The following is an 18,932-nucleotide window of genomic DNA, read 5'->3' as shown; positions in this document are numbered from 1 at the left end:
GAATTGACAACTCCGCTGTTAAGGCTTTCAAGTATTCTTTGTCTCCCCTCATGTCGAATCAATAAATTGGGTTTTACTTCCCTCGAAGACTGTTGCGATCCCCTATACTTGTGGGACATCATTGTGCAGGTTCCACGTTGGCGCCGGAATCTCTGGTGTTGTGCCGCACTACATCCCGCCGCCATCAACCTTCAACGTGCTTCTTGACACCTACTGGTTCGATTAAACCTTGGTTTCTAACTGGGGGAAACTTACCGCTGTGCGCATCACACCTTCCTCTTGGGGTTCCCAACGGACGTGTCAATTATACGCATCAAGCAAATTTCTGGCGCCGTTGCCGGGGAGATCAAGACACGCTGCAAGGGGAGTCTCCACTTCTCAACCTCTTTACTTTGTTTTTGTCTTGCTTTATTTACTACTTTGTTTGCTGCATTATATCAAAAGACAAAAAAATTAGTTGCTAGCTTTACCTTATTTACTGTCTTGTTTGCTATATCAAAAACACAAAAAAATTAGTTTACTTGCATTTACTTTATCTAGTTAGCTTTATTTACTACTGCTAAAATGGCCACCCCTGAAAATACTAAGTTGTGTGACTTCACTAGCACAAATAATAATGATTTCCTATGCACACCTATTGCTCCACCTGCTACTACAGCGGAATTCTTTGAAATTAAACCTGCTTTCTGAATCTTGTTATGCGAGAGCAATTTTCCAGTGTTAGTTCTGATGATGTTGTTGCCCATCTCAATAATTTTGTTGAATTGTGTGAAATGCAAAAGTATAAAGATGTAGATGGTGACATTATAAAATTAAAATTGTTTCCTTTCTCATTAAGAGGAAGAGCTAAAGATTGGTTGCTATCTCTGCCTAAGAATAGTATTGATTCCTGGACTAAATGCAAGGATGCTTTTATTGGTAGATATTATCCCCCTGCTAAAATTATATCTTTGAGGAGTAGCATAATGAATTTTAAACAATTGGATAATGAACATGTTGCTCAAGCTTGGGAAAGAATGAAATCTTTGGTTAAAAATTGCCCAACCCATGGATCGACTACTTGGATGATCATCCAAACCTTCTATGCAGGACTAAATTTTTCTTCGCGGAATTTATTGGATTCAGCTGCTTGGAGGTACCTTTATGTCCATCACTCTTGGTGAAGCAACAAAGGTTCTTGATAATATGATGGTTAATTACTCTGAATGGCACACGGAAAGAGCTCCACAAGGTAAGAAGTTAAATTCTGTTGAAGAATCCTCTTCCTTGAATGATAAGGTTGATGCTATTATGTCCATGCTTGTGAATGATAGGACTAATGTTGATCCTAATAATGTTCCGTTAGCTTCATTGGTTGCCCAAGAAGAACATGTTGATGTAAACTTCATTAAAAATAACAATTTCAACAACAATGCTTATCGGAACAATTCTAGTAATAACTATAGGCCATATCCTTATAATAATGGTAACGGTTATGCTAATTCTTATGGGAATTATTACAACAATAATAGGAATACACCCCTGGATTTGAAGCTATGCTTAAAGAATTTATTAGTACACAAACTGCCTTTAACAAATGCTGTTGAGGAAAAGCTCAATAAAATTGATATTCTCGCTTCTAAGGTTGATAGTCTTGCCTCCGATGTTGATCTTTTGAAATCGAAAGTTATGCCTAATAGGGATATTGAAAATAAAATTGTTACTACAGCAAATGCCATCCAAGTTAGAATTAATGAGAATATAAGATTAATGGCCGAACTGCGTGCTAGGTGGGATAGAGAAGAAAATGAAAAACTAGCTAAAGAGAAAAATGTAGCTAAAGTTTGGACTATTACCACCACTAGCAATGCTAATGATTCACATGTTGCTGCACCTCCTACTATCAATAATAAAATAATTGGTGTTGGCAATGTTTCTACTCCTAGTGCAAAGCGCGCAAAATTACCTGAAACTGCTAAAACTGCTGAAACCGCTCGTGATAAAGCTGCTGAAATTTTTTCCAACCTTAGGGATGATAATCCCATTGCTTTAGATTGTAATGATTTAGATTTTGATGATTGCCACATCTCTGAAGTTATAAAGTTCTTACAAAAACTTGCTAAGAGTCCCAATGCTAGCGCTCGTAAAGTTGGCTTTCACAAAACATATTACAAATGCTCTCATAAAAGCTAGAGAAGAGAAACTAAAACTTGAAAATTCTATTCCTAGAAAGCTAGAGGATGGTTGGGAGCCCATCATTAAAATGAGGGTCAAAGATTTTGATTGTAATGCTTTATGTGATCTTGGTGCAAGTATTTCGTTATGCCTAAGAAAGTCTATGATATGCTTGACTTGCCACCATTGAAAAACTGTTATCTGGATGTTAATCTCGCTGATAATGCTAAAAAGAAACCTTTGGGGAAAGTTGATAATGTTCATATTATGGTTAACAATAACCTTGTCCCCGTTGATTTTGTTGTCTTGGATATTGAATCCAATGCATCTTGCCCCATTATATTGGGAAGACCTTTTCTTCGAACCGTTGGTGCTACTATTGATATGAAGGAAGGTAATATTAAATATCAATTTCCTCTCAAGAAAGGTATGGAACACTTCCCTAGAAAGAGAATGAAGTTACCTTATGATTCTATTATTAGAACAAATTATGATGTTGATGCTTCGTCTCTTGATGTTACTTGAGTTACACTTTACTGCGCCTAGCTGAAAGGCGTTAAAGAAAAGCGCTTATGGGAGACAACCCATGTTTTTACTACAGTATTTTTGTTTTATATTTGAATCTTGGAAGTTGTTTACTACTGTAGCAACCTCTCCTTATCTTAGTTTTATGTTTTGTTGTGCCAAGTAAAGTCTTTGATAGTAAAGTAAATACTAGATTTGGATTACTGCGCAGAAACAGATTTCTTTCTTGTCACGAATCTGGGTCTAATTCTCTGTAGGTAACTCAAAAAATTAAGCAAATTTACGTGAGTGATCCTCAGATATGTACGCAACTTTCATTAAATTTGGGAATTTTCATTTGAGCAAGTCTGGTGCCCTAATAAAATTCATCTTTACGGACTGTTCTGTTTTGACAGATTCTGCCTTTTATTTCGCATTGCCTCTTTCGCTATGTTGGATGAATTTCTTTGATCCATTAATGTCCAGTAGCTTTATGCAATGTCCAGAAGTGTTAAGAATGATTGTGTCACCACTGAACATGTTAATTTTTATTGTGCACTAACCCTCTAATGAGTTGTTTCGAGTTTGGTGTGGAGGAAGTTTTCAAGGATCAAGAGAGGAGTATGATACAATATGATCAAGGAGAGTGAAAGCTCTAAGCTTGGGGATGCCCGGTGGTTCACCCCTGCATATTCTAAGAAGACTCAAGCGTCTAAGCTTGAGGATGCCCAAGGCATCCCCTTCTTCATCGACAATATTATCAGGTTCCTCCCCTGAAACTATATTTTTATTCCGTCACATCTTATGTGCTTTGCTTGGAGCGTCAGTTTGTTTTTGTTTTTGTTTTGTTTGAATAAAATGGATCCTAGCATTCACTTTGTGGGAGAGAGACACGCTCCGCTGTAGCATATGGATAAGTATGTCCTTAGGCTCTACTCATAATATTCATGGCGAAGTTTCTTCTTCGTTATGGTTGGAATTGGAAAATGCTACATGTAGTAACTCTAAAATGTCTTGGATAATTTGATACTTGGAAATTGTTGTGCTCATGTTTAAGCTCTTGCATCATATACTTTGCACCTATTAATGAAGAAACACTTAGAGCTTACTAATTTGGTTTGCATATTTGGTTTCTCTAGAGTCTAGATAATATCTAGTATTGAGTTTTGAACAACAAGGAAGACGGTGTAGAGTCTTATAATGTTTACAATATGTCTTTTATGTGAGTTTTGCTGCACCGTTCATCCTTGTGTTTGTTTCAAATAACCTTGCTAGCCTAAACCTTGTATCGAGAGGGAATACTTCTCATGCATCCAAAATCCTTGAGCCAACCACTATGCCATTTGTGTCCACCATACCTACCTACTACATGGTATTTATCCGCCATTCCAAAGTAAATTACTTGAGTGCTACCTTTAAAATTCCATCATTCACCTTTCCAATATATAGCTCATGGGACAAATAGCTTAAAAACTATTGTGGTATTGAATATGTACTTATGCACTTTATCTCTTATTAAGTTGCTTGTTGTGTGATAACCATGCTTCTGGGGACGCCATCAACTATTCTTTGTTGAATATCATGTGAGTTGATATGCATGTCCGTCTTGTCTGAAGTAAGAGAGATCTACCACCTTAATGGTTGGAGCATGCATATTGTTAGAGAAGAACATTGGGCCGCTAACTAAAGCCATGATCCATGGTGGAAGTTTCAGTTTTGGACATATATCCTCAATCTCATATGAGAATAATAATTGTTGCCACATGCTTATGCATTAAAGAGGAGTCCATTATCTCATTGTCCATGTTGTCCCGGTATGGATGTCTAAGTTGAGAATAATCAAAAGCGAGAAATCCAAAATGCGAGCTTTCTCCTTAGACCTTTGTACAGGCGGCATGGAGGTACCCCATTGTGACACTTGGTTAAAACATGTGTATTGCGATGATCCGGTAATCCAAGCTAATTAGGACAAGGTGCGGGCACTATTAGTATACTATGCATGAGACTTGCAACTTGTAAGATATAATTTTCATAACTCATATGCTTTATTACTACCGTTGACAAAATTGTTTCATGTTTTCAAAATAAAAGCTCTAGCACAAATATAGCAATCGATGCTTTCCTCTTTGAAGGACCATTCTTTTTACTTTTATGTTGAGTCGGTTCACCTATCTCTCTCCACCTCAAGAAGCAAACACTTGTGTGAACTCGTGCATTGATTCCTACATACTTGCATATTGCACTTGTTATATTACTCTATGTTGACAATTATTCATGAGATATACATGTTACAAGTTGAAAGCAACCGCTGAAACTTAATCTTCCTTTGTGTTGCTTCAATACATTTACTTTGATTTATTGCTTTATGAGTTAACTCTTATGCAAGACTTATCGATGCTTGTCTTGAAGTACTATTCATGAAAAGTCTTTGCTTTATGATTCACTTGTTTACTCATGTCATTACCATTGTTTTGATCGCTGCATTCATTACATATGTTTACAAATAGTTTGATCAAGGTTATGATGGCATGTCACTTCAGAAATTATCTTTGTTATCGTTTTACCTGCTCGGGACGAGCGTGAACTAAGCTTGGGGATGCCGATACGCCTCCGACGTATCGATAATTTCTTATGTTCCATGCCACATTATTGATGATATCTACATGTTTTATGCACACTTTATGTCATATTCGTGCATTTTCTGGAACTAACCTATTAACAAGATGCCGAAGAGCCGAGTTGTTGTTTTCTCGCTGTTTTTGGTTTCGAAATCCTAGTAACGAAATATTCTCGGAATTGGACGAAATCAACGCCCGGGGTCCTATTTTGCCACGAAGCTTCCGGAAGAGCGAAAGGGATACGAAGTGGGGCGACGAGGCGCCGCCACCATAGGGCCGCGCGGCCAGAGGGGGGCCCGCGCCGCCCTATGGTGTGGGCCCCTCGTCAGCCCTCCGACTCTGCCCTTCCGCCTACTTATAGCCTCCGTCGCGAAACCCCCGAAAAGAAGAACCACGATACGGAAAACCTTCCAGAGACGCCGCCGCCGCCAATCCCATCTCGGGGGATTCTGGAGATCTCCTCCGGCACCCTGCCGGAGAGGGGATTCATCTCCCGGAGGACTCTTCACCGCCATGGTCGCCTCCGGAGTGATGAGTGAGTAGTTCACCCCTGGACTATGGGTCCATAGCGAGTCGCTAGATGGTTGTCTTCTCCTCATTGTGCTTCATTGTTGGATCTTGTGAGCTGCCTAACATGATCAAGATCATCTATCCGTAATACTATATGTTGTGTTTGTCGGGATCCGATGGATAGAGAATACCATGTTATGTTAATTATCAAGTTATTACCTATGTGTTGTTTATGATCTTGCATGCTCTCCGTTATTAGTAGAGGCTCGGCCAAGTTGATGCTAGTAACTCCAAGAGGGAGTATTTATGCTCGATAGTGGGTTCATGCCCGCATTGATATCCGGGGAGTGACGAAAACCCCTAAGGTTGTGTTGTGCTTGTTGCCACTAGGGATAAAACATTGATGCTATGTCTAAGGATGTAGTTGTTGATTACATTACGCACCATACTTAATGCAATTGTCTCGTTGCTTTGCAACTTAATACTGGAAGGGGTTCGGATGATAACCTCGAAGGTGGACTTTTTAGGCATAGATGCGGTTGGATGGCGGTCTATGTACTTTGTCGTAATGCCCAATTAAATCTCATTGTACTTATCATGACATGTATGTGCATTGTTATGCCCTCTCTATTTGTCAATTGCCCGACTGTAATTTGTTCACCCAACATGCTTTTATCTTATGGGAGAGACACCTCTAGTGAACTGTGGACCCCGGTCCATTCTTTTATACTTGAAATACAAATCTGCTTGCAATACTTGTTCTTTACTGTTTTCTTGCAAACAATCATCTTCCACACAATACGGTTAACCCTTTGTTACGGCAAGCCGGTGAGATTGACAACCTCAGCTGTTTCGTTGGGGCAAAGTACTTTGGTTGTGTTGTGCGAGTTCCACGTTGGCGCCGGAATCTCCGGTGTTGCGCCGCACTACATCCCGCCGCCATCAACCTTCAACGTGCTTCTTGACTCCTCTGCGGTTCGATTAAACCTTGGTTTCTAACTGGGGGAAACTTGCCGCTGTGCGCATCACACCTTCCTCTTGGGGTTCCCAACGGACGTGTCAATTATACGCATCACTGATCAACCTCCTGGCCAACCCGTAGCCGCCGACGCGCAGAGGGCAACCACAACCCGCAGCCAACGGAGAACCGCCGAAGATCACCGTGGGCGCCGCCGGAACGCCACATAGAGGGGACGCCGACAACACCGACACGGAGTTCAAAAACGACCGCCGAAGTCCGTAGACGTGAACACCCCGCACCCTCCGAAGCCGCCACCGCACAGCCAACTGGCCCGACAGGCCCAGAACGGGGCCCGCCCATCGCCGCAGCCACCAGAAGCAGCACCGCCGCCATGGCCACCAGCTGGCTCCTCCGCCCACGCTGCCCCGATGCGGCGCCACCGCCGCAGCCTCCCGATGCAGACCCGCCGCTGCGGCCTCCCGATGCAGACCCGCCGCCGCCGCCGCGACCGCTCGATGCAGCACCGCCGCTGCAGTTCCCGATGCAGCGCCGCCGCCACGACCGCCCGATGCAGCACCGCTGCCGCAGCTCCCGAAACTGCGCCGCGGCCACCTGAAGCATCGCCGCCGTCGCGGCCGCCCGATGCAGCTCCACCGGGCCGCCGCAAGCCCGCCCGTAGCCAACGCCAGGGCTAGATCCACGCAGCGCCGCCAACCGGAGGTCACCCAGCCGGCCGTCGAGATCTGGGCCGCCAAGGCGCGCGAGCTTCAGACCCCGATGAGCACCACATCACACGTAGCCACCACGCCGCCGCCGAGCGACCACGCCGCCGCTCCCCACGACCAGCGTTGCGCCCTTGCCAACCGCAGCCCGCGCCACCACCGCCGCACGAAGGGGAGAAAAGGCCCCGCCGCCGCCGGCTCACCCGGGGCTTTGCCCGGCGTCGCCCTCTGGCGGTGGCGAGGAGGAGGGACAGAGGTGGGAAGGGACTGGCGGCGGCGGTTAGGGTTAGCTCCTGGCGCCGCCCGCGGGAGCGACGCGCAGGAGCGAAGCTCTTGATCTAATTTATACTCCAGTTTTAAATTAGTTGACGCAAATTTGATCAGATTTTAATCAAGGCATATTATCGAAGTTTCTGGTCAAGCAGGATGGCATTCACGAGATGGAGCAACAGCCGCCGATCATGTCGATCTATAGTTGCAATCCGACGACACTACCCATGAAGACTGTTCCGGTACACCCACCAAACGATGGGTGCGTGCCGGCCGACTGTCATGCATCATGTGCATATATTGCTGGTGTAAAACCCGGCCGTCACATCGAGATCGGCCGTGCAAACGCTAGCTGACAGCGCCACACAACAACGAACACACGCGCTTACTAGCTGCGTCCGAGCTGTCACGAGAAGTACGCACGCCGGAACACCTTCATTGGAACCGGGGTAGCTGCGTGCCGTGACGTCGACGGCGGCACGCGAGCTAACCGCTTCGATCTGTGCCCGCGCGCGCGAGCACGACGTACCAGCTAAGAACTTCCGATGCGTCACGCGCGCGCCTGCCCATACCACGCGCACGCGGGAGATCTTAAAAGATTTCTGTTACAATAAGGTCGTCACAGTGTATGTTTATGTTTGGCAGGAGAGCGAAGCAGTCAGTAGCGTACAGGCACGGTGACGGTGCAACGCGCGCGGCGGTGTCCGGAAGCGCCTGCTGCTCCGACGACCGGCGGCGCAGGAAAACAACCAAAGCTTCAACTTCAACTGGACACCCTTGCTAGGAGGAGTCAGCAAGTGCAGCAGTGTACGGCCACATCTCCGGCGGCGTGCTCCACCGCCCGGTGCACCGTCGCCACTACCTTGGCCGGTGGCTCCGCAAGTCCGCACGAATTCGCATCCGACGTCACGTGCGGCGCCGTGCCTCACACTGTCACCACGCCATTTTTCCCCTCTCTGAGCGCGTGCCTCTCACTGTCCCTTTTCCTCTCTGACAAAACTAACCGCGTCAAATTGATTAGTATGGACAGTCAGCACGCCCCATAATCGTTTCATTAACGGCGGCTTTTCAAGTGCAAGGAGCTTTTGGTCACGAATCACGAGCCATGAGCGATCGCCGACCGAGCACGGCACGCACGGCTCCGGCCGGACACACACATGCACGGCTTTCCAAGCGCCCCTCACATTCCGCGCCGGCCGGCCGGCCGGCGTCAAGCCGACCCTGTCAGCACAGAAGCTGCGACTCGCGCCACTATTTTAATCACCAGCAGCTACTAACATCAAAAGTTAACCACTGTGTGACACAAAGCTCTTCCAAACAACGAAAAGCGTGCACGGGATAGGCAGAGATGAAAGTGAAAGTTAAGAATTGTTTGCTTCGCGCCTCCACGGACGGTAAACCTCGTTTCTGCGCGGTGTTTGCATTCTAAATTGCAGTATTGCTATCAAGTTGCCGAGCGGAAAGCTGAAATACGGGTATTAGTTCTTTTCATATCGGCCGATTTTCTTAAATTTAAGATAGACGCCGTAAGTCTCAACACAAAAATCCGACACCATCTTTGTTCCCGTCAGTCCATCTGGACTTTTTTACGAAACACAGTAGTCTTCTCTGTCCATCCGGATTTAACATAGTGAGTTAACCTCGTCTTTCTTGATCTCCGTCTTTCTTGATCTCCTGTAGTAGACCCGCGTCATCGTGTGCAGCTAAGACAGAGGTTGATCTCCTTCTTCGCCAATTTCATCTCCTCTACATCATCCGGCATGGCGGGGGTAAGCAACAATATTTTTCTCTACTCCCTAGCTTAGTAGTAGATCGATTTACCTAGAACTTTGTAACGTCAATTTGGTCGGTCCTAGTTGTAGATCGATTTCAGTAGGACGACCACATCGAGCTTCTGCATCACGGCCAGCACTTATAATTGTGATTCAGGTTTGGATCCTGTTGTTGCACAAGAGAGCATGCATATGTGTTGCCTTTCCTTGTCTCACCTGCGATCCAGTGTTGCCAAGAGATCGGGAGAGGATGTGAACCTAAACTATATCTACAATTGCATGTAGAGGAAATCCAAATGCTTAGGATCAGAAGAGTACCTTTCTATGCACTTGTCAAAACATTCAGGGAGAGAGGGTTTCTACAAGATAGGATCAACACCTCTGTGGAAGGTCATCATGTTTCTTCATGTTGTGGGTGATAACCAGTGGTTTAGAGTGATCCATAGAAAATTCAGATGCTCTCTGGAGACTTTTCTCGCTACCTCCAGTAGGTGTTGTTTGGGGAGCTTAGAGGCTCTATGATCAAGCCACCATCAAAGGACAAAACACCCAAGATCAAGAACAGCTACACATTTTTTTTCCATATTTCAGGGTGACCACAATTCATGTTCGTTCAATTCATCATACATGTCATATGGTCACAATCATGACTGTCTATTCATTGCTTCACATGATTGTATTGGGGATATCGATGGTACGCATATATGACATTCACATGATTGTATTGGGTGCCCAAAGCACATTCTCCAGCATTCAGGATATGAAAGCACAACACCAACAAGAATAAACTAGTCCTTGTGGATTTCGATCCAAGCTAGGTTCACATATGTGCAAGCTGGTTGAGAGGGTTTAGCTCATGATGCAGGCATCCTGGCTAACAGCTTTGTCGAGGCTTGATGGCTTGAAAATCCATGATGGTAAGTTCTACCTAGGAGATGCTGGATATGCATCGCATCTCCAACACGACTTGGGCTCGGCTGCACCCAACCAAATACCATGAGTTTTTTACCCGAATCGATGCATCACGAGCAACCAACCAACCAGAATGGAAGATGCGTGGATTTTACAATCAATTCGACTTATTAGCTCGGAATTTAATTAATTGTATTATTATTTATTAGTTAAGCATTCTCCTAACCTGAAAACGTAAGTTTGTGTGTGGACTAGGCGGAAGCACCTACGTGCATGAAGATAACCGTTCTGATTTTCAGCAGAGACGGTAGAGAACAGTACAGTTTGGGCCTAAACCATAGCCACCTCTAGCGACTAGACCGGTCCGTGCACTCGCTCTCAATAAATGTATTTATGTTAAACCCGTCTGCCAAGCACGGTGTTAGACTACTCATAGTGGGAGTAACTTCACTAGTAACTAAGTGTCCAACTCAGCAAATTTGCTTATGTGGCAGTGAGTTAATGAGGAGAGAGGAGGATGGAGTAACATAGGCTAGTTCATCGTAACATCACACTTTAAAGATACTGATGAGTCATAAAGCTAATTAATGAAGACATATATGATACTACTTTGATGTTACTAACCACTATGAAGGTAGTAACATAGAGTAGTAACATGTGCATGTTACTACTCTATGTTACTTTCCACTATGACTAGTCTTAGGTACGGACGCGCACGAGTCAGCTTTGCCTTTGCAGCCGCTAGCGCCAAGCCAGAAACCTCGAGACCGCGGCCGGGCCCGGGCCCGGGGCAGGCGGTGAAAGACGAAAGAACCCGGAAAGACACACCAAAAGCGGCCCGCTTTCCCTGCAAGCTGCAAAGGCAGCAGCACGGGCAGCGACCTGACGCCGTCACGCCTGCCGCGCGCGTCGGCACACTCTCTCTCCTCTCTGTAGCAAACGGAACGGGACGGAAAGGTCAACCCGCGCGCGGCGTGGACCGCGGACGATAAACAAGAGAGGTGTCCCCTGTCGCCTTTCCTCATTTCCCTTCCCCCATCTTTCCATCCCTCTTCACACCCAACTCGCCCTCCAGTTCCGCCCCTCCCTCTTCGCGTGCGTGGCCAGGGAAGGAACCGGGCGGGGAACGCGTGAGCGCCGGGCAGCTGGATCGATACCTCTCCCCAGTCCCCGGCGCAGGCTCAGGCGGCGTAGGAGCACCGGAGCCCGGATCGGTGAGTCTTCTCGGGGACTCGGCGTTCCCGCTGCTGCTGATGTGAGTTTTCTCGGGGCGTTTTGGATTGATTTGATTGATGCGTTGGTTTTGCGAGTGCCGGGGTGAGTTTTCCGGGCCGTTCCCTGTCCGGATCAAGAGGGAGCCCTGTCTGTCCGGATGCGGTACTAAACCAGACAACCAGTCCCTGGTATTTCGGGCAAACTTTGCCCCAAATCGTCCCTACTAGCATTTCCGTGCCCTCCTCGGTTAAATTGGTCCGTGTGAAGAACCTGCTGTAGATCTTCCGCACATACGCAGCTCTTCCGAGCTTACCTCGCCTGCGGATGATGTTTTTCCGCAGATCCCCTTTCTGAGCTCTCCGCACGCTCAATCCGGCCCGGAACGGCTCCGTTCCTTTTCCCCTTCTGTCCATGGAACGCTCCCTTTTCCCCAAATTTTCAATCGGCTTATAGCGGTGCGAGGGTGGAGATATCTTTCTCCAAATGTCGCCGCATGCCGCCCTAGTGTCTGGTCTGGTGTGGAGTGAGTTTTTTCCTTCGGCGGCGGGCGACTTTTCTCAGAGATGGTGATCTATTCGTGGCGAGCTTATGCCCAAATTAGCATGTTTTTTTCTTTTTTGCTGCGAAAAGGTCTCCCTATCTATTGATAATCATCCATAGTGTTTTACTGTGTCTGACTCTGATCCAGGCCAACTCGCACGCTTTCTCACCAAGATTCTTTTCCTCCCTCTCGCAGGCACAGATCGACCATGGCTTCTTCCGTATAGACACACCTCAAAGCAGCAGCAACCCACACGCTTTCCGCGATCTGTACTCACTATTCCACAAGTGGAACAGTTCGAGAACCTGTCGGTGGCCTCAGCCTCTACAAATACACGCAACTCCCCAGCCCAAAAGCTCCCCCCCGTCAGACCACACCCCAGCAATCCATCCCAGATGTCGTTCCGCAGCATAGTCCGCGACGTCAGGGACGGCTTCGGGAGCCTGTCGCGGCGGAGCTTCGAGGTGACCATCTCGGGCCTCTCCGGCCTCGCCGGCGGCGGCGGGGGCCACAGGGGGAGGTCCCAGAGCACGGTGCACGAGCTCCGGGACGCCGTCGACGTCGTGGTGCAGGAGAGCAGCTGGGCCAGCCTCCCTCCGGAGCTCCTCCGGGACGTGGTCCGCAGGCTCGAGGCCAGCGAGAGCACCTGGCCGGCGCGCAGGCACGTCGTGTCCTGCGCGGCCGTCTGCAAGGCGTGGAGGGAGATGTGCACGGAGATCGTCACCAGCCCCGAGTTCTGCGGGAAGCTCACCTTCCCGGTTTCCCTGAAGCAGGTAAAACAAAACTTCCATTGAATGCTATCGAGAATTGTAGTGTTGTGTGCCTAGTGATGGCAACATCTTGGAGTGGTAGTAGTTGCCTGATTATCCTCATAACGCATTTGGCATGACACCTGTTCTCTTTTTCCACAGCCTGGCCCCCGAGATGGAATGATTCAGTGTTTTATAAAGCGGGATAAATCAAAGTCTACTTACCATCTCTACTTGTGCCTCAGCAATGGTATGTCATAGCTTCTTCCATCTGTACACGTATGGCTTTTCTTGGAATGTGTTAACATCACCAGCTAACAGCCTAGCATGAAAGCTTCGTTTTGTCCTAGGTTTTGTTCTCTTGTACTCTTACTTTGGTGAAATCACATAGTTAGGTTGCAGATGTAATTTATTCGCCGTAAAATGATCATTCGATATGCAAAATTTGATTTCACCCAGCCTGACCAAGTAATTTGGTCTATTTCTGATTTTTATATTACATTGTTTTGAATCAGCGGTACTTATGGAGAATGGAAAATTCCTCTTGTCTGCTAAAAGGAACCGCAAGACAACTTGCACAGAATATGTTATCTCTATGGATGCTGACAACATCTCGAGATCAAGCAGCACATATATTGGAAAACTAAGGTAGTACTTACACTTGAATGCCGTGAACATTTTCTTTAGTCTCGTATTCAAGGGTAAAAACCAACCTTATTTCCTTTTTTATCATTTTCAGATCAAACTTCCTCGGCACAAAATTTATAGTCTATGACACACAGCCACCTTATAATGGGGCTGTAGTTCCTTCCGTTGGAAGGAGTAGCCGGAGATTCAATTCCAAGAAAGTCTCTCCCAAGGTGCCATCTGGTAGTTACAACATAGCTCAAGTGACTTATGAGCTGAATGTTCTTGGCACAAGGGGCCCTAGGCGGATGAATTGCATCATGCAGTCCATACCTGCCTCCTCAGTTGAGCCTGGTGGCATAGTCCCTGGGCAGCCTGACCAGATTATGCCCCGAGCATTAGAGGAGTCGTTTCGCAGCATGACCTCCTTCTCCAAGTCATCCATCATGGACCGGTCCATGGATTTCAGTAGTTCCCGTGATTTCAGCAGCGCCCGCTTTTCTGACATTGGCGGAGGCGCCATAATGGGTAGCGAAGACGGACAAAATAAGGAGAGGCCACTAGTGCTTCGCAACAAGGTTCCGAGGTGGCACGAGCAGCTGCAATGCTGGTGTCTCAACTTCCGTGGCCGTGTGACCATTGCCTCCGTGAAGAACTTCCAGCTGATTGCGGCGCCAAGCCAGCCCCCAGCAGGGGCTCCAACTCCGTCGCAGCCTGCTCCAGCAGAGCAGGACAAGATTATTCTGCAGTTCGGCAAGGTGTCCAAAGATATGTTCACCATGGACTACCGCTACCCGCTCTCGGCGTTCCAGGCATTCGCCATCTGCTTGAGTAGTTTCGACACCAAGCTGGCCTGTGAATAAATCGACGACTGAAGAAGATGCCAGCAAGCATAACCGCAGTGGAGGGAAAAAGTAGATGCGTTTTCCCTCATTGGATTTCTAGATCATGGGTGCCCTTTTATTTCCACCTTGTTGGTTGTAATTCTGCTTTATCTGTAGCTTTTGGAACTGGACTCGTTAGCACGTGATATTTCAACCACATCGTAGCATGATGGTTTCCTTTGAAGCTAAGTTTCATGATGTGCTTCGGGATTTAACTTTAACCCTACGCCCGTGATTGTTTTAAAGCATTTCATGATACCCGATGTCTGGTCGAAGAACAGAAAAAGGGCAGTGCGTGTGTGTACAACTGTTGCACATGTGTGCTTGCTTATTCTATAAGATGGGAATCATGGGAAATGCACTTTGGCTCATAGGAGCATATGCTCCCATTATGTGAATCCATAATTTAAAGTATTAAAAAATTCTAAACTAAATTTTTACATGTACATCTAGGCATTTTATGATGGTACACAAGTTTTCAAAAGAAAAAAACATTTTTCTGTGGCTCATTTAAAAAAGACAAATTTTGATGCTGTAACACGACTACGTACATGATATTTTTGTCTTTTTTGTACAGACCATAAAAAATGTTGTTTTTCCACGAAAACTTGTGAACGAACATAGGATATCACGATGTATACCAAAAAATTTATGTCAGATTTTTTTGACATTTTTAAAATTGTTTTTTAATTATTTTCTATAATGGGTGCATATGCACGCGTGTGCCAAAACGCCACCTCCGGGAATCATATGTGTCTCACATGATGAAGCCTTCTCCTCGGCCTCTGCCATTTTAGTATGGTTGATCAGGAGCATTATATACGATCATTGCATGATTTAAAAGTGTCAGCTGCTTGCTTGCCTAATAGGAGAATCATTGCACATGTACCTTCCTGCCCATCTCCAGAATAAATGAACTTTTGAGTGTTCCATGATCCCTCCTTGAAGATTTGGCGCACTTTTCAGCATGGAGGAAGAGGACACATTTTTTCCTGTAGAGATGAAGATGGGTAGTAGTACAGCGAGGAGAAGGAATAAAGTGGCAAAAGGCCCATGATGAGTGTGACTGGATGGGAGGAATAATTCTTTTGTGCAGATCTGTCATGTTCATGTATGTATGTGACCGAGCTGGAATGCATAACTGACAGTGAAATGAATCCACCATCTTTCTTAACAGAAAAATCATATACAGAGCTGGCTGCATAGAGAGCATGTTTGGGTGGAGGAAATAATTGAATATATCTATCTGGTGCACGGTAATCATTCTCTCAAGGCAATATGAAACTTTCATGGCTCCCTGGGCGTGTGACAGAGTGCACAACTGCAGGAGAGCGACATTATCTCGATGATTATTAGGTGTGCGCTTCGCATTGGGCAGCCCGAGTGGCCTCAGCACTACCCATAACAATGGCGATCAAATCAGGCGGTTGAGGGATTTAAGCCTTTGGGCGTGAGCATTACGTGGTGTTCATCGCCTTCGACGGGGCTGCATAGTTGCAATCGTGCGGCGAGATGTTGATTGGCATGTTTTCGGATCAGGAAGACGGTATAAAAATCTCTCAGCTGCCGGTGGGTGGAATGCCTAGACGCAAGCATCACTTCACTGTAGTTCAGGTGGGAATTTTCCGATGGATCAAATCGTGAACGGCATGATGGATGGGATGGAATGAGACGTCGTTGCGCGATCCCACATTCCACTACGAGAAGCGTATGGATATCTCTTTGTAGTGGGCTCCCCTAGCTAGCGATCGATTGCTAGGGAGAGAATGAGCGATCGGTTTCTAACAAAAAAAAATTCCATTTTTGGCAAATTTTGGACTGTAGTGGAGGCTATTGAGGGAAAGTTTTGCATGCATGTAGAAACAGACGAATTTGATGACGTAAGCGAGAATCTTTCCGAATTTGAAAAATCAAAACGTTTTATCTCACAAATGACATCTCCGATTTAAGATCTGTTTTCACCTGTGAGTCGGTCTGGTCGAGATCTTCAAAACTAGCACCCATGTTAATATGTTTCGATGATTTTTTTTTCGGGCTAAAAGTTATCAACCCTCTTTATTCGAATAATCAATCCTCCGTACTTGAGTGATCAACGGTAAATGTATAAAATTATCAACCCTGCAGTGCAGTTATTGAGGAAAGTTACGTACGTATGCACAAAAAGACGAATTTACTGATGTCAGCGGAATCTTTTCCAAATTTGAAAATTCAAAATGTTTTAACTTTCAAATGACAACTCCAAATTAAGATCCGCTTTCACCAATAAATCCGTGTCGACGAGATCTTTAAAACTAGCACCCATGTTAATATGTTTCGACAAACTTTTTTCGGGCTAAAAGTTATCAAGCCTCTCTATTTGAATAATCTACCCCTCCGTACTTGAGTGATCAACGGTAAATGTATAAAATTATCAACTTGTTGCAAGGTATTGAGGGAAATTTCTGCATGCATGCACAAATAGACGAATTAGCTGATGTCAGCAGAATCTTTTCCAAATTTCAAAATTCAAAACGTTTTAACTTTCAAACAACAACTCCAAATTAAGATCCGCTTTCACCAATAAATCCGTCTCGACTAGATCTTCAAAACTAGCACCCATGTTGATATGTTTCGAGAAACTTTTTTCCTGGCTAAAAGTTATCAAGCCTCTCTATTTTGAATAATCAACCCCTCCGTACTTAAGTGATCAACGGCAAATGTATAAAATTATCAACCCCAAAGTTAATTTTATTTTAAACATTTTACCGAATATTTTTTAGTTTAGAAGCTATCAACCCGGTGTCCTGTTATTTATCAACGGTAAATATAAATAACTACCAACCCTAAAAATCTAACTTCATTTTGAATATTTTGGCGACTCTTTTTAGTTTACAAGTTATCAACCCGGTGCTCCGTTATATATCAATGGTAATTATAAAAAAACTACCAACCCTTAAAAGTATTTCATTTAGAATATTTTAGCGAATATTTTTTTATTTTACAAGCTATCAACCTGATGCCTCGTTATTTATCAACTATAAATATAAATAAATAATAACCCTAAAAAGTATTTCATTTAGAATATTTTAGCGACTCTCTTTTAGTTTACAAGCTATCAACCTGGTGACCCGCTATTTATCAATGGTAAATATAAATAAATATCAACGCTAAAAATTTAATTTAATTTAAAATATGTAGCGACTCTTTTTTTGTTTACAAGTTATCAACCCGGTGCCCCGTTATTTATCAACGGTAAATATAAATACCTATCAACCCTAGAAAGTAAATTTCATTTAGAATATTTTAGCAACTTTTGTTAGCTTACAACTTAAAAACAGTACTTAATTTTAGTAGCAAGTGGTAGTTCATTTGAGTTGCAAGTGGATCTTCCCACCCGTTATTTTCCCTCTTAAAAACCACTGGCCCGAAAAAGGGAATTGTAAAAATTAGTTAAAAAAACACATAAATTACCTTACGAAATAACAATAAAAGTGGAATTGCGAAAAGAGAATTAAGAAAAGGGAATTGTAAAAGTTGGTCAAAAAACTTAAATTAATGTACCAAATAAAAAAGAGAATTGTAAAAGGGAACAAAAAGAAAAAAGAGGAAATAGCATACGCATGGAATTTTTTGCGTACAGAAGGAAATGACAAAAGGGAATATAGACACGAAAATTGGCAAAGCAAGCAACGTCTGGCTGTATGCTCGTGATTAGCTAGCTACAGCTTGCATGCTCGATTAACTGGCAACAGCTTGCGGCACGTGACGACAAAAACAGCAATTAATGTGCCTGGTTCGTCCCGGGCGAGAGTCGACAAAACAAAACCGAATTGACTCGCGCTAGCCGCGCAGCGTGAGCGCTTCGCGCCAACTTGTCCGCGCTCGCGATCGATTGCCAGGGAGTGGTTTCGCTTTGTAGTATTAGTAGTAGGGATAACAATGATGGTTGTGTAAGGTGTCGTCGATTCTTGGTGCCGGGATGGGGAGATCTGATTCTCCGTCTGCATCGTGGCCGTCCTGTAAGGGTCACTTTTTTCCGGCTTTTTCGGGGGCTTTTGGGAAAATCTTCTCTCAGAAGTTCAAACCCAAAATTTGTTTTGAGGGAAACCACACAACTTCGTTGCGAGCTTTATTAATAATCAACAAGAGTTACATCATCTATGACAGTGTTCAAAAGAAAACTAGGGGCTCATCATGGAAGCAAATTTGGTGCTCTCAGTTTTTAAAATATTTAAAAACTGTGTTTCTACGTTCCAAAAAATTATCACATTTATTCCATGAATACATACATATGTTTTGAATATTCATGCAAAGTTTTGGTAGAAATTGTATTGTATTTTGAGCTACAGGAAAAAAAAACAAATTTATGGTTACGTATAGAGGTAGATATTTATCAAAAATTTATCTTTTTTGTATACCTTAAAATATAATTTTCTTCAAAATTTCTACCGTACTTTCAGAATGTCAGCAATGGTATGTTATACGTGTGCGGTGGTTTATCTGGAGAGGGGCGC

The 18,932-nt window shown here is 44.7% G+C and overlaps 1 protein-coding gene across 2 annotated transcripts; it reads left to right on the top strand.

Annotated features, from left to right (window-relative positions):
- Positions 1 to 11,660: 11,660 nt before the first annotated feature.
- On the top strand, positions 11,661 to 14,623 carry LOC124707497 (tubby-like F-box protein 8). 2 transcript variants are annotated; one of them, XM_047239157.1, is made up of 5 exons: positions 11,661 to 11,678; positions 12,375 to 12,952; positions 13,091 to 13,178; positions 13,444 to 13,576; positions 13,668 to 14,623. In XM_047239157.1, exons 2-5 carry the CDS (start codon positions 12,575 to 12,577, stop codon positions 14,416 to 14,418), a joined length of 1,350 nt encoding a protein of 449 aa, XP_047095113.1. In that variant the 5' UTR covers positions 11,661 to 11,678; positions 12,375 to 12,574; the 3' UTR covers positions 14,419 to 14,623. The 2 variants fall into 2 exon arrangements, with proteins under 2 accessions (XP_047095113.1, XP_047095112.1); XM_047239156.1 differs by lacking the exon at positions 11,661 to 11,678 and having other exon boundaries at positions 12,195 to 12,952.
- The last annotated feature ends 4,309 nt before the right edge of the window (positions 14,624 to 18,932 follow it).

This window comes from Lolium rigidum, chromosome 4, assembly GCF_022539505.1.
Source record: "Lolium rigidum isolate FL_2022 chromosome 4, APGP_CSIRO_Lrig_0.1, whole genome shotgun sequence".
Classification (NCBI taxonomy): Eukaryota; Viridiplantae; Streptophyta; class Magnoliopsida; order Poales; family Poaceae; genus Lolium; species Lolium rigidum.
This window is presented reverse-complemented; position numbering and strand designations above follow the sequence as displayed.